Source organism: Ochotona princeps, chromosome 8 (genome assembly GCF_030435755.1).
Source record: "Ochotona princeps isolate mOchPri1 chromosome 8, mOchPri1.hap1, whole genome shotgun sequence".
Taxonomy (NCBI): domain Eukaryota; kingdom Metazoa; phylum Chordata; class Mammalia; order Lagomorpha; family Ochotonidae; genus Ochotona; species Ochotona princeps.
Window position 1 is genome coordinate 17,447,084 of NC_080839.1, and position 20,566 is coordinate 17,467,649.

Here is a 20,566-nt window from a genome sequence, read left to right on the forward strand (position 1 = left end):
AGGACAGTCTTAGATCTTACCAATTTAATTATAAGCTATCACAGTAAACAAAATGACTTTTTTTTGAAGGACAAGAACATAAAGCTAAGAGAAAAGTAGGTACGTGGATCACAAAATTGCATAGTTCTTAAGAATACTGTGCATCATGGTAACATGATGTTCAAGTGTTTAGAAATCCCATAGTAGGTAAATGACAAGCAGTGAAGTCCTTGGGTGCTTCTGTGATTCAACCTTCTTAAATGGAGCACTCAGTAAAACTATCCTACAAGAGAACTTTCTGTAGTATTTAGTGACCAAAGGACTTAGGGACATTTTATTGGAAAACTGATAAAAATTCTCATATGATTGTCACTGTACATTCTATTGACATTAAAATACATCAAATTGTTAAAAAATCATAGTTTATATCACTAAAATTTTAAATCTAATACAAAAAATAAAGGAGGAGGGCTTTTTTTTCTACCTTTAACCATTCTTGTTGCAGTTTATCCCACTCTGAGAAAGAATCCCAGAGCAACTGCTTGAGCTTCAGTTCAGCACTAACTTCTTCCAAAGCATCAAATTTGGATACTTCTACCTTTGGAAATATAGCAAACAAAATGCATCAGTTAGGTTTTCAGATTTAGAGACATCCTACTATCATTCTAATAAGAATTGTTGCTAACAGTGATTATTTGGCAGTAAGCAGATCCTAAATGGGAAAAGCAGCAGAGAGAAACAAATGAAAAAAAAAACATGGTATCATTCACATATCTTACAATTTCTACTTGAGGACAAACATATGATTCTTTGTGTTTTTTTTATAACCTAAATCTCCAACAATATGGATGCTTACTTCTTCAAATTGGACCACATATACACACTTAACAACATGTCTGACTTTGGGAAAACAAATGAATTTTAGAGGCACTGATTTCCTTTAGTGCTTTGATGATGGGAAATTGATGCATGTGTATACTTAGCTGACAGAAGAGGTAGCTGGTGAGAAACATGGCAAGGTTTAAGATGGAGAGGACATAGTAGCTCCTTCTTTTTAATACTGAGGACTATAGCATCTATTCCATGAAGAGGAGGGGTGCAGGAAAATCTAAATTAGTTTTCATGAGAAAGTTTTTGAGACTGCAAGTGGAGACATCTCTAGCAAGTTAGTGAGTTATAGTACTGGGCCATTTAAGACACTAGAGCTTTGACATGTGGATTTAGCCTTGCTGTCTGTCAAGAGTTGGAAATTATTTCCTTCAACCCAAACCAGTAGGCTTTCATTTCTATTCCCCAAATGATTGAGAGTATGGAAGGAAGAAAGGGGCAGAGGCAACCAGTCAAGTGTAGACAATATTCCATTTTGGGACCTGGTTTGCTTAACATTTATTTCTAAATTAAATTTTTACTTTGATTCATACCATGAAAAAAATGTAAGACATGAGAATCATCCCTTTAACAAGTGTTTATATAACTAATGTTAAATATTTATTTTTATTTCATATGAAAAGTAGAGAGAAGAGAGACAGAAGAAACAGACAGAACTCTTCGACCTACTGGTTTGCTACCCAAATGTCTACAGTAGTCAGGGTTGGACAGATTGAAACCAGGAGCCACTATGAACATCTGAATTTCTCACAGAGACTCAGTGACAGGGGCCCAAGTACTTGAGCCACTGTCTATTGCCTTCCTAGGATATGCATAAACGTGAAGCTGGATACAGAAGCGGAATCAGGACTCAAATCGAGCAATCTGATATGAAAAGCCCAAGTGGGGTCTTAACTACTGTGTCAAATGCCTACCCTTCTGCCTGTGGCCCTGGCTCAAGTCCTGGCTCAAGTCCTGGCATCTCCACTTTGGATCCAGTTTAATGCTAGTGGCCTGGGAAAGCAATGGAGAATTGTTCAAGACCTTGGGGCCCTGCACTCATGTGGGAGACATGGAAAAAGCTCTTAACTCTCAGCTTCAGACTGGCCCAGCTCTGGCTGTTGCAGCCAGTTGGGAAGTGCCCCAGAGGATGGAAGTTCTCTTTCCTTTGTCTGTAACTCTAACTTTCAAGTAAAAATAAACAGATCCTTTTAAAAAGAGTCTACTTCTACTGTATTGTTATCTATAGCAATGTTAACAATGACATGAGATCTTCTACATTTTCATTTTTTTTTTAAATAATCTATTTTATTGTGTTGTTGTTGACAATCTTTACATAGTTAATTACAGTTAAAGAAAGAAAAAGAAAAAAAAAAGGGTTCAGGGGGATAGGGAAGTGGGCAATACTATTATGTCCATATTGTTTCCATCTTGTATCAGAGGTAAAGGAGGATATTGAGGGAGAAGCCCCACCCGGTTTCCCGCCCACCCCGAGTCCCGGATGTGGGGCATGCTCTGAGATATGTGCTCAAGTGGTGTCAATAGTTCTCCAGTTATGAATCGCTGCCAGTTTTGCTCAATGAGGTCGTCCACTGATTGATATGGTCCATCATAAAGTCTCCGTTTGCCCCATTTTTCGCTGCTAACATGTAGCTGAGATGAATGATTGATCTGCTCTGTCTTCTGTCTTTTCTTGATTAGAGTTCTGAGTCCAGCAGTTCGATTGGGGAGATCTCCAAAGAAACTTTGAGGTATTCCCAGACTAGTTTCTTGTATGTTCTAGCAAGCACAGGGCCCGGCACAGTCCATCACCCCGATCAGCTGGTGGTTTCAATTGCTGGGTTGGTTCTGTTTTCAGTCCAGAGTTGCACTGGAACCAATGGGTGCTGCAGTCCAGTCTGGTTCTGCCCTGCACGTACTCGGCCCTCACACAAACCAGTGGGAGCTGCAGCCTAGTTGGGGCGACCCACAATAACCCCCACCAGGCCCGCCCCCTACCCTGGTTTGCCAGTATGTGTAGCAGAAGACCAGTCTGTCCCATATCCCATTTGGCTCTGGCACTTGTCAATGGGTATTAAAGCTTAGTTCTATCTAACCAACTCAACCATCCAGCCCTCATGGGTGTTGTTGAGTGCCTCTCTATCTAGCCATCCCAGCCCCCGTCCTAGTTTTCATGCCCTCCCACGGGACTAGTGACCCAAGAAGGGGGAACCCACTTTTTCCCTCCCAGGTCTCTCTGTCCCGGTTTATGCACTCTTTAGGTGGTTCTGTGATTTTCATTTTTAATTAATGAAATTTTATATCCATTGAACAGCAGCTGTTCTTCTTTTCTCTTCTTCTGGCTACCACCATTCAACTTTCTGCTCCCATGAGTTTGGCCACTTGAGATGTGTAAGTGAGATCATGCAAGATATTTCCTTGTGGCTGTCTCATTTCACTTAGTATAATAAGCTTGTTTCCAACATTTTGTAGCATGACAGGATTTGCTCCATTTTACAGGCTAATAATACACCACTGCAAGTGTACCCATTTAAAAAAATGTATTCACTTGCTTCTTTGTTCTTTCCCTAGTTGATGGAGAAGGTTGCCTCCAGATTTTAGCTCTAGTGACGAATGCTGAAAAGAGTTTGGGAGTGCAAATATTTCTTCATGATCCTGATTTCAATTCTTTTGGATATATGACCAGAAGCGGGCCTGCAAAGTTGTATGGTCATTCGATTTTTAAATTCTTGTGGAACCATTACATTGTTTTCGCTAGCAACTGGCACATTTCACATCCCCACCAAAAAGTTTTTGCCAACACGCGTTAATTTATTTCTTTAATAATGACTGTCTTAGCAGGTATTGGGTAATGATCTTCTGTTATGAATTTTGTTGTTATTTTCTTGATGTTGAGCCTCTTTGTCTGTAACTATGACTATTTGTGCCTTTTCTTTGGAGAAATGTTTATTCAAGTGTTTTTCTCATTTGAATATTGGGCCATTTGGTATTTTGCTATTGGGTTGTAGAGATTCCTGATTTTTTTTATAATAGCTTCTTATCAAATTCATCATTTGCAAATATTTTCTCCTACTATACATTCTGCATTATAGATTGTCTTTATGTTCATGTAGGGAAAGAGGCTCTGACAGTGACTTTGTGTCATTCCAAGTCATTGCCTTTGTTTCTAGCATCTTCCAGGCATCTAAAATACATTGGATCTTGTCAGGACTCTGAGACAGGACTTTGGTCCCCTGAGCATCCTGTGCCCTGGAACACTGAATAGACACTCCAGCTCTCTCCCTCTCTACAGAGAAGCTGGTGTTGAACTGTTTTAGTCACTTCTGTGCTGATGTATGGGGAAGCCACAACATAACCTCAACAATTTACAACATTATGGAGTTATTGACATGGTATTGAGTGACCAATATGTTAGAAAATGCAAGTTCTTAAACACATCCTGTGACTACTTCACTGACATTTCAACTTTAGCTTATATACAACCAACTGCTATACACTTTAAGATGGTTATAGCGTACTATTCAGCTGTCTCGTGTCTATTTTCATTTTTATATTTAGCAGCTTGCAGTACTGAAGGTTGATTTAACTGAACTTGGCGAATTTTAGGATAGTCCAGACAGGCTTATTACTCTAACAAGGCATATGTTAACAATTGAGGCACAGAACAGTTTTAGGTGGGGTGTGCAGAGAAATCCTCAATACCTTAGTGAGGAGTAACTAATCTTTGTGTCCTACCTAGTAAGGTATATATGAGTTCAGGCTGACCATTTCTTGTCTGTTCTAAGCTTTCCTTATTGATCTCTGTCTATCTAATCTAATTTTTTTGGTGGGGGCCTCCAGAGCGACCCTGATGCTCATTGCTAGAGAGGGTGGGGTTCCAAAGTTGGAACTAGGTAAGGACCAGAGAAAGGTCCCCTTCTGGGACCTGAAGGAGGTTTATTGTTCTCCTGTTTCTGAGGACTGCTCAGGGCTCCCAGCTGTTATTATGATGACATTAGATCCTGTGAGGAAGGATCTGGTCTTCTTCCATCCCACATGGGAGATCAGAGTTCTCAGCCTACGAGGGCACGCCAGTTCCCCATGGTCTCCTTGGCAATTGGGATGTAGCCCTTGGTGCCCATACTGATAGTCCTAGGTGAGGGTCCAGGAGTCTTCAGGGTTGGGATACAAGCCTCCTCCTGTCCTCCTGCTCCATTCTGGGGTTCCCCCCTGCTCTGAGCATATGACCTCCTGTTAAGGGGCTGTCAGGATCGCCCTTGGTTCCCACTGTAAGTCTTTATAGTTTTGCTAATTCTGACCATTCACATGGGGACCTTGAAGAGACAGGCACATTCCCATGTGGGGTGCAGGCACACTCCCCTCCAAGACTTCTGAGAAGTTGAGCAACTGCTTCGTTGCCTGTAGTCCTCTGGGTTTGATCATGGGAATCTTTCTTATGTCTTAAAGGTTTCTGGAAAAGCAGTTCAAAGCAACGGCTTTCCTCTTCTCTCATTTAATAAACATCTTAAGGCTTTTCAAACCTATCCTGTTGAACCCATGTGTCTCTTGGAGATCTGAGAATTTTCTTCTCATCATACTGGCACATCAAACATGGGCAAATCAGATACTCTTTATGGAATCATAATAAACGTGAATGCAAAAGTTTGTGGCCACAATAAGAATATATATACATTTTAACATAGAAAGTAGTTGCTTGTCTGAGAAGTTTTCATAATTCCCAATTGCTTTTTAACATGAAAAATATTTTTGGGCCAGCACTGTGGCATAGCAAGTTAAGCCACTGCCTGCAATATCATCATCCCATATGGGTGCTTGTCCTGCTTGTCCCAGTCCTGGCTGTTTCGCTTCTAATCCAGCTGCCTGCTAATGCCCCTGGGAAAGCAGTACAGGATAGTAAAAGTGCTTGGGGCACTGCACCCACCTGGGAAAACCAGAAAACCAGAAAAAGCTCCTGGCTCTAGGCTCCTGGCTTTGAACTAACCCAACCTTGGCCATTGAGGCCATTTGGGAAGTGAAGAAGTGGCTGAAGGCTTCTCTTCCACTCTTTCTCTCTCTCTTCCTTTATATGTAACTCTGCCTTTCAAATAAATAAAAATATTTTTATATAAAGGTATTTAATCTCTCCTGTGTTCTAACCTTTAAACAATTCAATGTGGGAAACTTGTTTTCTATCTGAGCCTGAATTACACATAGTTGTACAAAAATTCTAAGTTTATAATCACATGGAAAATTCTGGTGGATAAATGCGTTTTGTAAGAATAGGCAGGTATAGCTGTCATTACCTTAAAATTCTTCTGATAGGACTTATATTGAAACGCACGTTTTTGAAGCTCATCTAAAATACACTGCAGTTCACTCAGCGTCACCTTTATTTTGTCTTGGTCGGCATTAATATCCAAAATCTGTGGATCCTATAACGTTAAGAGGTTTCTGGTGAGTTATTCCAATTTTTGAAAGCCGATCAACTAAACTAAATGAATTAATGAAGACATTCAAAACAAACTATTGTCTAATTCTCTTTTGTCTCTGATATTTTTAGGAATTATGTTGAAAATGCTGTTTTTACAAAAAAGTACAGAATTGTTTAAAGAAGCTTCATGGGGATAACTTAATTTTTAAATAATACATAATGTATTCTCCTTCATTTGCATATATTTTCTACATTTCTTCAATCAACATGACGTTGGGTAAGGGGAGGGTGACTGTAGCAAGATAGAGATGAATGAGGAATATAAGGAAATTCATATAAGGAAAATTTCTATTATCTAATAAAGGAATAGAAAATCCTTTGTTTTTTTTTACCATCTGATACTTCATTTTTTCATGTGAATGTGACTTTAATATACAGAGAAGATTCAATATAGTTCATAGAACTCAAAGAACACAATGATAGTCTCTTTCTTTGCATTTCTTCCTTACCTCTTTTCTTCCTTCCTAGTTTCTTCCCTCTTTTGCTGTCTTCTAGCTTTTTGAGATAGCATATTTTAGTATTCATCACAGTCAAGGGTTTAATGCTCTACCTAATAAACACTCAAGCAAATGGGACCAGCGCTGTGGCAGAGTGAATAAAACCACCATCTGTAGCGTTGACAGCCCAGTTTAGTAGCAATAGCCAAGGAGGAAAGGAAGAGTTCAAGAAATAGTATTGCCATGGCTTGGGGAGGCCAGTTATCCCATGTCTTATTCAGCATGTCCCTGCATTCAAAATGGAGAAATGGTTGATGGGAATGCTGGCCATCCTGAAGTTCTCATGTTTCTTGAATTGGGTATTGGAAACTGCTGAGAGAAATTGTGAACCAGAATGGATCTGAGATCAGGACAAGAAATCTAGATAACTTGAGTTTACAGACTATGGCAGCACTGATGGAGTGTAGCAGTAAGGCTTAGCATGGTCTTAAAACAACTAGGAGGAAGCCTTCGTTAACACTTGTCTGAAATGATCAGGGTCCAAGCCAAACTGCACTGGAAGTTCCTACTGTCTAGAAGGTAACTCGAACAACAGATGTCCTTCTCTACTCGCTATGAGGAAACTTAAATTTCCCCTTATAGGGGAAGAGGTGGGATGGGATGATGGCAAGACTGAAGAAACGTTCCATAGTGAATCTAGACTTGGAATTGAAACTGACTTTTCAAACTGAAGCAAACTGAGTTGGCATTACTTGCTACATTTGGGTTTTCTCTCCAATTCCTAACAGCAATAGTGAAAGAGATCCTGACAGCTAGACAGTTTTTATGTATATAATGAGGCTATAATTCTTTGTGCATGAGCGATAATGAATCAATTTCAAATATTCTATAGAAGTATTCACTTATTGGAAAGATTCTATACTATAATTTGTGTGTGTTCATCATGTTGTGTAAAATGCGTCATTGCATTTAGAAAAATGCACTGTCACTTTATTCTTCTATATGCACCACAAATAGTTACACATATTTCTTAGTAGTCTGTAATGACAAGAATAAGCATATGGAGGAGGTATGGTGTTTAGTCCAGCAGTTAAGACTCTCATGTCCCATATAGCAGTTAATGGGTCAATTATCTGGCTCCAAATCTGATTCCAGCTTCCTGCTATGTAGACACTTGGAGGCAGTGGTGGTGCTGTATTATTTGGGTTTCAGCTACCAACATGGAAAACCTGGATCAGGTTCCCAATCCCAGTTTTGGCTTCAGCCCAATTCTGATCTTTTTAGTCAGTTAAAGAGTGAACCAACAGCTCTGTCTCCTTGCTTCTCAAATAAACAATACAAAAAATCCAGCGCAACAGTTGATAAAAGATTCTTGATCATTAGAAACATTGCATACATTTGAATTCTAGCTACCCTATTTATTATCTGTGTGACCCCTTGGCCAAGTTATTTAACCTCTTTACAACTTAATTTCTTTCTCAGAAAAATGTAAATTATAAAACCCTCTGGGTGTTTTGAGAATTAAATAAATTATAGTTAGCTAATGAAATAAGAATTCTTTTAGGGGAATTATTCACTACTTTGAAAAACTGTAAACAATATCAACTTTCCATCAACCATGGAACAGAACTAAATTGTGAAATCAATGAATCACATATATTCATGTTGCTGTGTGTGGATTCACACACAGAAATATGACTGAATCTCAGAGACATACCAAATAAAGTGCATGATCCTGTTAACTGAGCCAAAAATAATTTATGACATTAGAATGCAAGGTATTTGCTGCTATTACAAAGGAATAAAAGATTGATAATTAGGAGAAGACCATCAGTGCAACAGCAATGAGTTAGTTCTTGACATTAGTAGTAAATACTTGGCTGTGTTCATTTTCTGAATAATACTCTGAACTGTACAGTTAATACAGTATAGAAACTTTGATACGTGAGAAAACACAAAAATACTTCAGTTCAAAAGTATACACAGTGTCAAGTCCTTAGAACTACATTTGATAAATAGAACACGTTAGCTGTTTCATGTTTCCACACTAACAAATACAAATTTATATTTTAATCTTTTAAGTCTGAGTTGTGGTGCTTTGAGTGGATACACCCTAACATTCCTTATTAGTCCTATGTTGATGGGCCTTTTCCATGTTTTTTTTTTTTAAATTTGATTACAACCTCACCTAATTCTATACTTTTGTGACACAATTTATCCAATGTTAATTGTAAAATAATGAAACATTACACAATACTTTTTACAGCTATGGCTTAGTGAATAATTACTCATATGTCTATTCTATATTCTTAAAAACAAACTTGTATCTTTCCAATAGAAAAACTGGTAAGAATTGACCAAATATTTATTCCTACTGTTTATCTGCTTATATCCTTCCTCTTTCTCGAAGAATATTATTTTAACATAACAAGCACACTTTAGAACTGTGACAACAGCTATAAAACATGCAAGCAAGCTGTAAAAACACATTTTATGTTAATAAATACAACATGTTTTCCTTGTGATGGCCTGGAATTGATTCAGTAATTAGAGAGAAGTTCAGAAACACTTTAAACTTAGAAAATAGCTCTACATTAATACTGATCAGTTAGAACAAACCCATGAAAAACAAAGATTATATCAGTTTGAAATAAACCTATAAATGGGTCAGAGTAGATCTTCAATGTTCTCACTGCAAATAATAAGTGCATATGGTAATGGTTACTTTAATTAGTCCAATTAATCATTTCATGATGTACACATACATCAGAACATCATGTTGGTCACCACAAACACATATCAATATCATCTTTCTTTGCTAATGATATCGTAGTGAGAATGATATAGGCAAACGTTGCACAGATTATTAAAAAAAAACCCATAGATTATTAAAAAAAAAAACTTCTTTAGCTTACCTGTGCTTGCAGTTTTATTTCATTTACTTCATTGCTTAGGTCTTCAAGATCTCTACCCAGATGCAGGCAAAACTGCTTGATACTTGTTTCTCTATCTCCCACTGATTTATCGATGGCATTCCGAACAGCAACAATGGATGGCTTCATAGTTGCAAAAACAGCAAAGTCTTCAGGAGGTGTGGGTACTTGATATTGTTCAATAAGCTTGTACATTTGAATCACTACATTCCCTTCATCTTCCAGGCTTTCAATCTAAATACAAATATTGGGTGCTGGTTAAATATAGCAGAGTCCTCATATATGATTTTAAGTTCTTTTTTTTTCTAATAGGAGAAAGCCACTGAGTAATATGAACATCAAGCTGTGAATAGTGCACCCTGGGAAGTGCGTGTTTCACTGCAACCAAATTGGCTGAAGCCTACTGAATGATATCCATGGGTGTTGTTCTGATACAGGTCAGTAGGCCTGAGAGGTGAGTTGGTTAAGGCTGAATGCAATTAGTAGTGCAATTCCAATTTCATCTCATTTGTTCTTTAACAGCATTAAGCGGTAACAGTGTTTTAAGTTTTCCAAGCCAATGCATGCTGTGAGGTAGTTCCTCTGTGGTATGTAAACTTCCCAGCCTGTAGGCTGAGCACTGATTGTCCCACTTTTGTGTGAGTAGGTCATGTTCATGTTTCACATTCCTGGCTGATTAGCTTCAGAATTCAGCTTTGTGGTGACTTTTTCAGCATCCTTTAAGAAAGTATTTTATTATATCCAAATGGTGACAAACTATCTTTGTTTTGATGTCCTATCATCAATAGGAAATATGTTTCTTGTTTTTCCTAGTTTTCTGGCAGAAGGGACAGCAATATTCATTCTACTCTACCCAACCCCCTGGCCACAAGCTGAACCAAGCAGCAGCACTGACTGGGACTGAGAAATCCAGTTCAGTTTGAATATCAGAAGAGCTTGACTGCAGCTGTTGGTGGAGGCATATTGCTCTCATGTGGAAATGGAGTAGGTCCTTAACATGGGAGTCTAACTGCAGAGTGGTTCTTAGAGAACTCGCTGTCTACATTTAGCTTGCTGAGCCCTGGATCCATTTATTTATCAGACACCTGGGACTGATACTGAAAGAAAGCCACACCCTCCTCCCATTGGCCAGGCTTGCTGTTGGGGGCTGAAGAAGCAGATGTAGTCAGTTTGCAGAGTTAGGGAAGTGAAGCAGATTTGGGATAGATGCAGAGAGGAAAGATGGAGAGAGAGAGAGAGAGAGAGAGAGAGGAACATTTGGGCAAAACTGCCATATTTCTGGTTTCAGTCAGCTCCTAAGAGCAGCTAAACTTTAGAAGAGAAATCCCATTAAACAACCTTATGTACTACAGTGGCATCCCTATTTAGGCTTAAGCTAGCTCAAGTGGAATTTTGCTACTTGTCCAAAGAGCTTGAATGAATATAGATGATCAATTGCTGGGCATCTTGTGACCCTTGAGATATGGGAGAGCTTCTGAGGGAACTCACTGCCACCTGCCCTTTTGAGAAGTTAACAGCTTTGAAGTGAGGAACAAAGTTGTTACATTTGAATGTATGTAAAATAGCTTTATGACAAATTTTGTGAACAATAGGTAACAAACTATTCACTTGCAAATGACTTCACTTAATTCATGTTTTAAATTTATAACATTTCCTCAATTTTCACATATTTAAGAAATCAATGCATATTTCAAATGGATATGAATGTGAGTTTATGAAAACAGTCTACTGAAACCAAATAACAGGTTGTCTACCACAAGGAGGGATCTGAGGGAGAAAACAGGTGTTCAGAGGCAGAAGTGAGAAAGACAAGAGTATTGGCTTGTGTGTGGAGTGAGAGTAGGGAGATAGAGAAGGGGAGACAGCACTGACTCCTTAATTTGCCTAACTTGATCTACTTCCCCCTACTTCATTATCTATATAAGTTTGAGTTGCGGTTCTTTTATTTTTAATCCTGAACTTCTTGTTTAATTTTGGAACAGGTGAAGCGTTCCATGATGACAAATATCTAGATTATAATTCTGTTGTCATTTATCAAAAGGTAGAATTGCAATGTACTATAGTTGAAAATATTTTTTTTTGGTCACAGAGGTCCAAATTTAAGTCCCAGTCGTACCACATGCGTCTATGAATCTTCACAGCATGACATATTCTAGCCTTTGATTGCTCATCTGAGTAAAAATTATCCTTTCTTGGGAGTAAGTGTTGTGATGCTTTAGGCTAAGTCACTTGGAACAATGGCATTCCATATTGCAGTGCCAATTCAAATACTGATGTTGTGATGCTTTAGACTAAGTCACCACTTGGACTAATGGCATTCCATATCGGAGTGCCAATTCAAATCCTGGATACTCCACTTTTTGTCCAGTTCCTGAACAATGCATCTTGGGAGAGAGAATATGATGGCTCAAGTATTTGGGCTCCTGCCACCACATAGGAGACCCATATAGAGTTCTGGGTTTCAGTCTGAATTGTTGCTGACATTAGGGTAGTGAGCCAGCAAATGCAGTTCTCTCTCTCTCTCTCTCTCTCTCTCTCTCTCTCGCTCTCGCTCTGTCACCCCCCTCTCTCTTCTTGTTTTAAAACAAATAAGTCTTTTAAAATACATGATGTATCCTTGAGTCTTCAGGTGGATTAAAAATGAAATGCATATGAAAAGTATAGCGTGATGCCAGACCAATAGTAATACTGTTGAATACCAATGCAATTGCTGTGATCTAGGACTTTTGGTTACTTTGTCTGAAAGCATTTCTTATATTTGGACAGCTGTTTCTTGCCAGTTGGTCCCTCTATTTTTCTTATTTCTTTCTGATAAACGATAAACAAAAAGTTCTGAAATATTTAGTTATATGAGATAACCAACTCACCCGTTCCTGAATTTCATCAAGAAATACTAAGCTGTTCACATATTCTATGGTAGTAGTTGGAACAAACTCAAGTTTATACTCTGCATCTTGTGCCTCAGAAATAATGGCATCTACTTTTTTCTTGCTTAAGTGAGGAAGCATAGAATTTAACACCTAAGAACAGAAAAGGTAAATTATAAATTCTGGGGCCTTTCCAGTTCATCATGCTTCAGACAAATCCTAATTGGAAATGTGTTAAATTAACAGGTGTTGGAAGTAACAGTGTATAGCAAATGACTTTTACTCCCCCTCATTAAATCACTGCTAGTCAAATGAGCCAAAAAAAAAAAAAAAAAGTCCAGGTTTTGAAGTTCATTTTCAGAGCCAAAGATGTTACACACAGCTCGCTGAAAACTTTACCTAACTGCTCAAGCATTAAGTAATCTTGCAAGTATTACTTTTTGCTTCAGGTCTGACGTAGTGGAAGCCATACTGCCCTTCCCAGTATCAATCTGACAACTTTCATGTTGGGTGGCAGCCATCTGACTTGAGGGAAATCTTTTTCCAAAATAGGAATGAAGTTTGATTGATCACTGGGCAAAAATGAACACAGATTCTTTTGGTAAAGTGATGCAGCTAGAGCAAGCTTCTGTCCTTAGTTAATTTAAATAGATGTCCAAGATTTTTGGTCATGACACAGATATACCCACAGCTGCGATTTCGTTCTTTCTCTACATGAGGCAATAATTAGGCAATGGAGCTTCTGCCAACTACTTCACAAATGTGAGCAAAAGCTTGCCTTAGGACAAAGCGGGTACATTGGGAACTTCAGCAACGAGGATGGAAGAGATTGCATCCTCAGCAACATCACTGAGCTGCTAGATCAATTCTTCTTAAAGTCCACCCAGTCTCTGAACATTTTAGATGTATAAGGCCATGAACTTTGTGATTGCTTAAGCTGGTCTGAGTTCAGTTTTCCTTGGTTTGGGACACAGTAGTCCTTAAAATTTTGTTGAAATTGAACTGAATTCTTTCTGAATATAAACATTTTTTTCCTTTTTAATAAGTTGAGGCAAAATCCTAGAAGAAAGCCTACTGGGATGTAACTAACTAATGGCATAACAGAAAGGGTCACAAGTCTACAATCTCTTATATAGTACTCTGTCTTCTATCATCTGTATTAGGGACAGCAAAGGTTTTCTAAAGGGGCTAGATAGTAAATATTTCAGATTTGTTGAAACATAGTCTTTGCTGCAACAATTCAGCCCTGACCTTTAAGTTATAGAAAATATGTAAAACATGTTGTCTTGATTGTGTTTTGATAAAAATGTCTTAGAGAAGTAAAGAGACACCCTAGATTGGCCTTGTGGGCTATATCTTTCAATACCCATTCTATATCAATGTCTGGGAGATTTCTGAGACTATACAGGTACATACTGGTTCCAAAGGAAATTACGGTGCTGATTTTGCAAGTTATTGTGGGAGTTTCTGTAAGTCTATAACTCATCTAAAAATACTCAGACCTTTAGGAACAGTTCTGTATCAGAAAACGATCCTTTGAACTTGCTGTCAGTACCCTAGAATTATCGATCATTCCCACGCATGTCTCATTCCCAGGAATCCTTAGAATGGCCCAAAAGAAGAAAAAGGAGTAAGAACAAGCAGCTCATCTGAGGCTTGCAGGCCCTCCTAATTTCATATAAGCACTCATGGTATTTTGCAAAGAGAAAAACATGGAACTTCTGGAAATTAAGGCTATTCAGTAGCCTTATCTTCATGTGAATGCTTACAATATTAAAACATGAATGATATTTTTGTGCTAGAATAGGCATAGAATAAATAGTTTCCATCACTTGGTTACCTCCAAGCATCGCAAAGGGGATGGAATGAGCTTTTCCTTTAGCAACTTCGTGTCAATCAGCAGCAATCCCACATTTCTGGTGGGTCTCAGCGCTACTGCGTCTTTGTGTTGTCTGTGATATTTTTCCAGTTGATCACTAAAGAATTTAACATCTATATAAAATAGTTAATATAAATCATAAAACACATTACATTGGATTTTAAAGCATTAGTATAAAATATAGTATGTATCACTATATTAGTACATTTATTTAGGATTCATAATGTTATTATTCACAGAGGACCTTGTATATAACTTTAAAATGTTAATTCACATTACTTTATAATTATAATTTATAATTCTTGCAATAATTTAGTATATTATTTTTAAGATTTATTTTTATTGGAAAGTCAGATTTACAGAAAGAAGGAGAGACAGAAAGATTCTCCATCCGTTTGTTCACTTCCCAAGCAGCTGCAATGGCCAGAGCTGAGCTGATCTGAAGCCAGGAGCCTCTTCTGGGTCTCCCACATGTGTGGAGGGTCCCAAGGCTTTGGGCTGTCCTTGATTGCTTTCCCACACCACAAGCCAGGAGCTAGGTGGGAAGTGAAGTAGTCGGGATATGAACCTACACTCATATGGGATCCTGGTGCATACAAGGCAAGGACTTTAGCCACCAGGCGATGGTGCTGGGCCCATAGGTTAGTATTTTACAATGTAAAAGTTTTCCAGTACCTTTTAAGAGATAACAGGAAGTAGCTTGGAATTGCATTAGAAGATACAGTCTAGAATGAACAAATTTCTATAAGTTGGTGTGAAGTTGGGTTTAATGTAAGAGTTCTTCCTCAAGACACCACAAAGCAAAGCATTTTTAGGATACACAAACACAAAATGAAACACAAGAGATGGAATACAGTAAAAATTATTTTCATTCTTCTCAGAACCTCTTTGCCATTCCTGCACTCTGTGTTGTGGTTAAGGCATCTGTGTATTTGTAACTAGCATAAGCTGCAGTTATATACAGTATTTTAGCCTATGATTTGCTACCAATTCATCTGGCACAAAGAAATCCTGATTATCTACAAGTAAGTTTTCATCATATCTTTGCTTAAAATCAGCTGTTTTTAACACAGAGATACAAAGAATACAGGTGATAGAAGAGAAATTTCTCTCTCTCTCTCTCTCCCCCTCCCTCCCTCCCTCCCTCCCTCCCTCTCCCTCTCCATCTCTCTCTCTCTCTCTCTCTCTCTCTCTCTCTTACTCTTCTGCCACAGCTCATGAGGCATACTATCCTTGTATCCTGTCAGTTTACTCTGATTCAACACACGCTGTCTTACTGTGACAGTGCTGCCAAGGAATACTGGAAGCTGAATGGCTTAATTCTGTTATTTTCTGAAATGAGGTCTCATTCTGGTCTCTTTGGCAATTTACCATCAACAGAAAAGAGTCTTGGGGCCAGCATGGTGGCACAGCAAGCTAATCCCCTGCCCTGTGGCACCTGCATCTCATTTGTATGTTGCTTTTGGAATGGCCCTGGCTATTGTGACCATCTGGGGGAATGAACCAGTGGATGCAAGGGTTTTTTCTATCTGTCTCTCCTTGTCTCTCTATAAAATCTGCTTTCCAGATCTTAATGCCTCACTGAATAAGAAGTTTAACAAGCAAAAAGACGTTAGTGGGAATATAGACAACAGTTGTAAACAATAATTAAAAAGAAAAACTACTGTTTCACCAATATACAGTAAATTATAAAGTAATAACATTATGGAAGCATACTCTAACCTCTGATTTGACAAAGGCACAAAACACTTTCACAAAACTAGAATTTCAGTGATACCAATACTTTGTGATCACTTTCTGATTATTTTTTCAAAAGTTTAGAAGAACATACATAAAGGATGAGGCGGGAGGGAAGACAAGGGAGAGGAAGGGAATGCCATTGTGTTCTTAGAACTGTATCTACTCTGTTAAATATTAATTAAAAATTAAGGTAACAAAAATCTTTTATAAGATTTAAAGAATGTAACAACCAACTACAATGTCTTCTCTTGGACTATATTCTGGGGCAAATAAGCTGGAAATTCCTTTACTGGAGGATTCTGAATATGGAACAAATATTGATATTATTATTTCTTATTGTTATTATTATCATTTTATGATACAGTTCCATAGACCCTGAGATTTCTCCTGCTCCCTCCCTAAAACCACCCCCTTCCCCACCTCACACATTGAGTTCTCCCATATCATTGCAACAACATAGTTTCTCATAAAGTAGTAAGTCCATAATTGTGGACATGGACAATGGCAGAGTCCAGTGACCTATTGTCAAGATATAGTTAAGTTTCACTGGGAATCCATCCTCAATCCAGAAGTGCAGAAGCACATTGCATTGTATTCTCACATCTGGACATGTCAGTCTCCACCACACAGTCACTAAAAATCCCTCCAAGTGAAAAACCACAACAAAATTAACAACAGGAAGAAAAAGATATTTACAATACCATGAAGTTAAACATGCCACTGGCTATGACAGTCTCCACTACACAGTTACTATACATCCCCTTAAATGAAAAGTCACAAAACAAAATCTACAACAGAAAGAAAAAATAGAAATTTACAATGCCTTGAAGTTAAATAAAGTGCTACTGAATGACTGTTGTATCACTTAAGAAATAGAAAAGAAAATCAAGAACCTTCTTGAAGAAAATGATGCTGCTGTATGATCTATGAGTCAGTGAAGAATTTAATGAGAAAAAATATGTTTTGAAGCAATGAAACTAAAAACAAAACCATCAGAATCCATAAGATATACTTTCTGCTGATCTTTGTTGATGAGATGTATCTTCTGTAGGCAACACATAGGTGGTTTTGTGTTTTAATCAATCTACTAATCTATGATATTTGATTGATGAGTTTAATACATTTACATTCAGGGTTAATATGAATAGGTGGTAATTTGGTCCCATCATTTAGCAACGGGTTGATTTAGTCTTCTACTTTTATTTTACTGGGATGTTCTACACATGTGCCTTTGGTAGTGATGGGCACTATTCCTTTTCTCTGTCAAAAGAACATCTTTAAGTGTCCTTTGTAGGGCAAGTTTGGAAGACACGTATTCTCTTAACTTTCCTTAACTGTGGAAGAATTTTATTTCATTTCCAAAGACAAAGGAAAGCTTTGCTGGGTATGTTATCCTGGGCTGACAATTTTTTCCTTTTAGAATCTGGAATATGTCGCTCCATTTTCTTCTGACCTGTAGCCTTTCCTGTGAGGGATCAGCTATCAATTTAATTGGCATTCCTTTATCCATCAGTTGATTTTTTTTCACGTGCACATTTAAGGATGTTTTCCTGATGTTTGATTGAAGAGGGCTTAATTATCATGTGTTGTGGTGAAGATCGTTTTTGGTCAAGCCTGTTAGGAGTTCTGTACCCTTCCTGGATGTTACTTCCCAATTCTTTCTCTAGAATAAAGGGAAATTTTCCTTTATTATTTCATTAAGTACATTTTTAAACCCAGCTTCTCTTTCTGCACTTTCTGGAACTCCCATAACTCTTATATTTGGCCTTTTAATAGTGTCTGTAAATTCTTGAATACTTTTTTTAGCTCTGCTTCCAGCTGTTTGTTTCCTCATTGTGACAAGAAATATCTTCCAATTCTTAGATTCTTCTGCCCCCTTCATTCTATTATTGAGACATTACACTGATTTTTTAATTTCCTCTGTTGCATTGTTCATTTCCAATAATTCGGCTTGATTTTGTTTTAGTGTTGCTATTTCCTGTGTGACATATTCCTTAAAGTCCTGTATATGCATCTTGTTATTGATAAGATTTCTAACAAGTGTTTTGAATTCTGCAACCCCCATTTTCTTCATGCATTTCTCAGTTAACTCTTAGGTTGGCAAAGGCTCCTTTGCAGGTGAGTCTTCAGTAATATTCATTATGTCTATGTCTCTTCTTTTGTTCTTGGTCATTGTGCTTCTAGTTAGCAGGTTCTTCTCCTGGCAGTTTTCCTTTATTATTATTATTTTTAAAGATTTGTGTTTTAATTTTATTGGAAAGTCAGATATACAGAGAGGAGGAGAGACAGAGGAGGATATATTCCATCTGATGATTCACTCCTGAGGCTGAGCTGATCTGAAGCCAGGAGCCCGGAGCTTCTTCCGGGTCTCCCGCAGGGGAGCAGGGTCCTAAGGCAATGGACTATCCTTGACTGCTTACCCAGGCCACAAGTAGGGAGGTGGATGGGAAGCGGGGCCGCTGAGATTAGAACCAGTGCCCATCTGGGATCCCAGCACATTCAAGGTGAGGACTTTAGCTGCTAGGCTACTGCACCAGGCCTGTTAGGGCAGGTTTCTAAGCTGAATCACCCGTTCGATTTTACTTATTGTGGTTGGTACACGATTCTTTGTTTGTATTCACTTGTGCAACTCCCTCCAGTGAGTTTCAGATCTGTGCTCTTGTGTTAGACTTCTACCATGATCTGTATAGCCCCAGCTCCTGGCTCGGCACTCTACTTCCTGTGACCCTGTGCTGCTGTTGCACCACTGTCTTTACAACGTTTGTCCTACTTCCAGCTGGTGCAATTTCCAGATTTCCTAGAAAGCTAGGTTGTTGGCGGTGCTGATCTTGCTGGAACCTGCTGGCCATTAGGTCTGAGGGCCACATGGAAATTTTTGAGTCGTAAGATGCCAAACTCAGTATTATTTTTAATGTGGGACCAGTGCAATTCAATGAGTCAGTGAGTTTACTCCCAGCTCAGAGCATGCACAACTCATTGTTGTCCTTGCAGTCTCATAGCCTTTGCCACACTGTACGAAATGGCAACTGATGTGCCACTTGAGGAGTTCCTGATCTGCTGGCCCTCAGGTATAGGTGCTACCCAGACTTATTTTGGGTGGAACCTATAGGATGCCATGTTGTTGCAATTCACTGAGCCAGAAATGAGTCTGCTCCCAACTTAATCTATGCATGGTCCTGTCACAGAGCCTTTGACTTTCTACACAACATGGTGCTCAATTCGGCTCGACTGGGAGTTTGAGCTGTGAAATCCACCCTGTTCCCACACAGCCTGTTTGGGATCTGCTGCTCTGTCTCTCATGGTCAAATCAAGCAACCAGCAGGATGGGCAATTCTTTGTCTGGGTTCACCTCCTGAGTTCCTGGTGAACTCTCCTTCCCATCTGGTTGCTGATGGAGTTTCAGCCACCAGTGCAGTTCAGATCGCTGCTGGCTGAATGCTGCTGGGATGTCTGGTCACTGCAACGCCACCCCATTGTTTCCACTGCTTTCCTGTCTTCTTTAGTCTCCAGGCACCTCTCTGCTGTTGGTCTGTGCTCTTCTATTTCCTAGAATGTGCCCTCTCTGCTTCACCCTGGCTAATGTTTCTCAGTCTTTTTAAGTGTGTCCTCACCCTATTCCACCATCTTGATTCTCCCAAATATTGATATTATTAACACCAAATTGTAAATAATGACATTAAGCATTTTTGTGGGTATTGAAATGATACTATTTCGATTCTATAGGAACAAAGTAAGAGATACATTTCAAGGGGCTGGTGTGATGTTGCAGCATGCTAAGCCTCCACCTGTGATAGCAGCATCCCATATGGATGCTGGTTTGAGTTCTGGCTATTCCACTTCCTCTCCAGCTCCCTGCTAGTACACCTGCGAAAGCAGCAGAAGATGGCTCAAGTCCTTGGGAACCTGCACCCACATAAAGACTTCTAAGATCCAGGTTTCCAGCTTCAGACTGGCCCAGCTCTAGCCACTGAGGCCATTTAGGAGTGACCCAGTGGATGAAAAATCTCTATTCTCTCTCCATGTCCCTATTTCTCTCTTTGTAAGAGACAAATCTCTTTCTCTTTGCAAGTCTGCCTTTCCAATAAAAAAATAATTTTTTTCAGAGAATTATTTATTTTTTATTGGAAAGTCAGAGCTACAGAGAGAAGGAGACAGAGACAATGATCCTCTATCTGCTACTTCACTTCCCAAGTAGCCGCAATGGCTAGGGCTGAGCCGATCCAAAGCCAGGAGCCAGGAGCTTCTTCTGGGTCTGCTATGCAGGTACAGGGCCCCAAGGCAATGGGCCGTCCTCTACTGGCTACAAGCAGGGAGCTGTAAGGGAAGTGTAGCCGGTGGGACATGAACCAGTGCCCATATAAGATCCCAGCGCAAGTGAGGACTTCAGCCACTAG

The 20,566-nt window shown here is 38.9% G+C and overlaps 1 protein-coding gene across 1 annotated transcript in view; it reads right to left on the bottom strand.

The window, feature by feature from the left end:
* DNAH6 (dynein axonemal heavy chain 6) overlaps positions 1–20,566 on the bottom strand; it is a 250,072-nt gene that overhangs the window by 178,479 nt on the left and 51,027 nt on the right. Inside the window, exons 13-17 of the mRNA XM_058667697.1 lie at positions 14,394–14,545; positions 12,554–12,706; positions 9,669–9,920; positions 6,129–6,257; positions 464–577 (exon numbers count right to left, since the gene is read on the bottom strand). Of these exons, the coding sequence (XP_058523680.1) occupies positions 464–577; positions 6,129–6,257; positions 9,669–9,920; positions 12,554–12,706; positions 14,394–14,545 (800 nt within the window). The remainder of the gene's footprint in view (positions 1–463; positions 578–6,128; positions 6,258–9,668; positions 9,921–12,553; positions 12,707–14,393; positions 14,546–20,566) is intronic.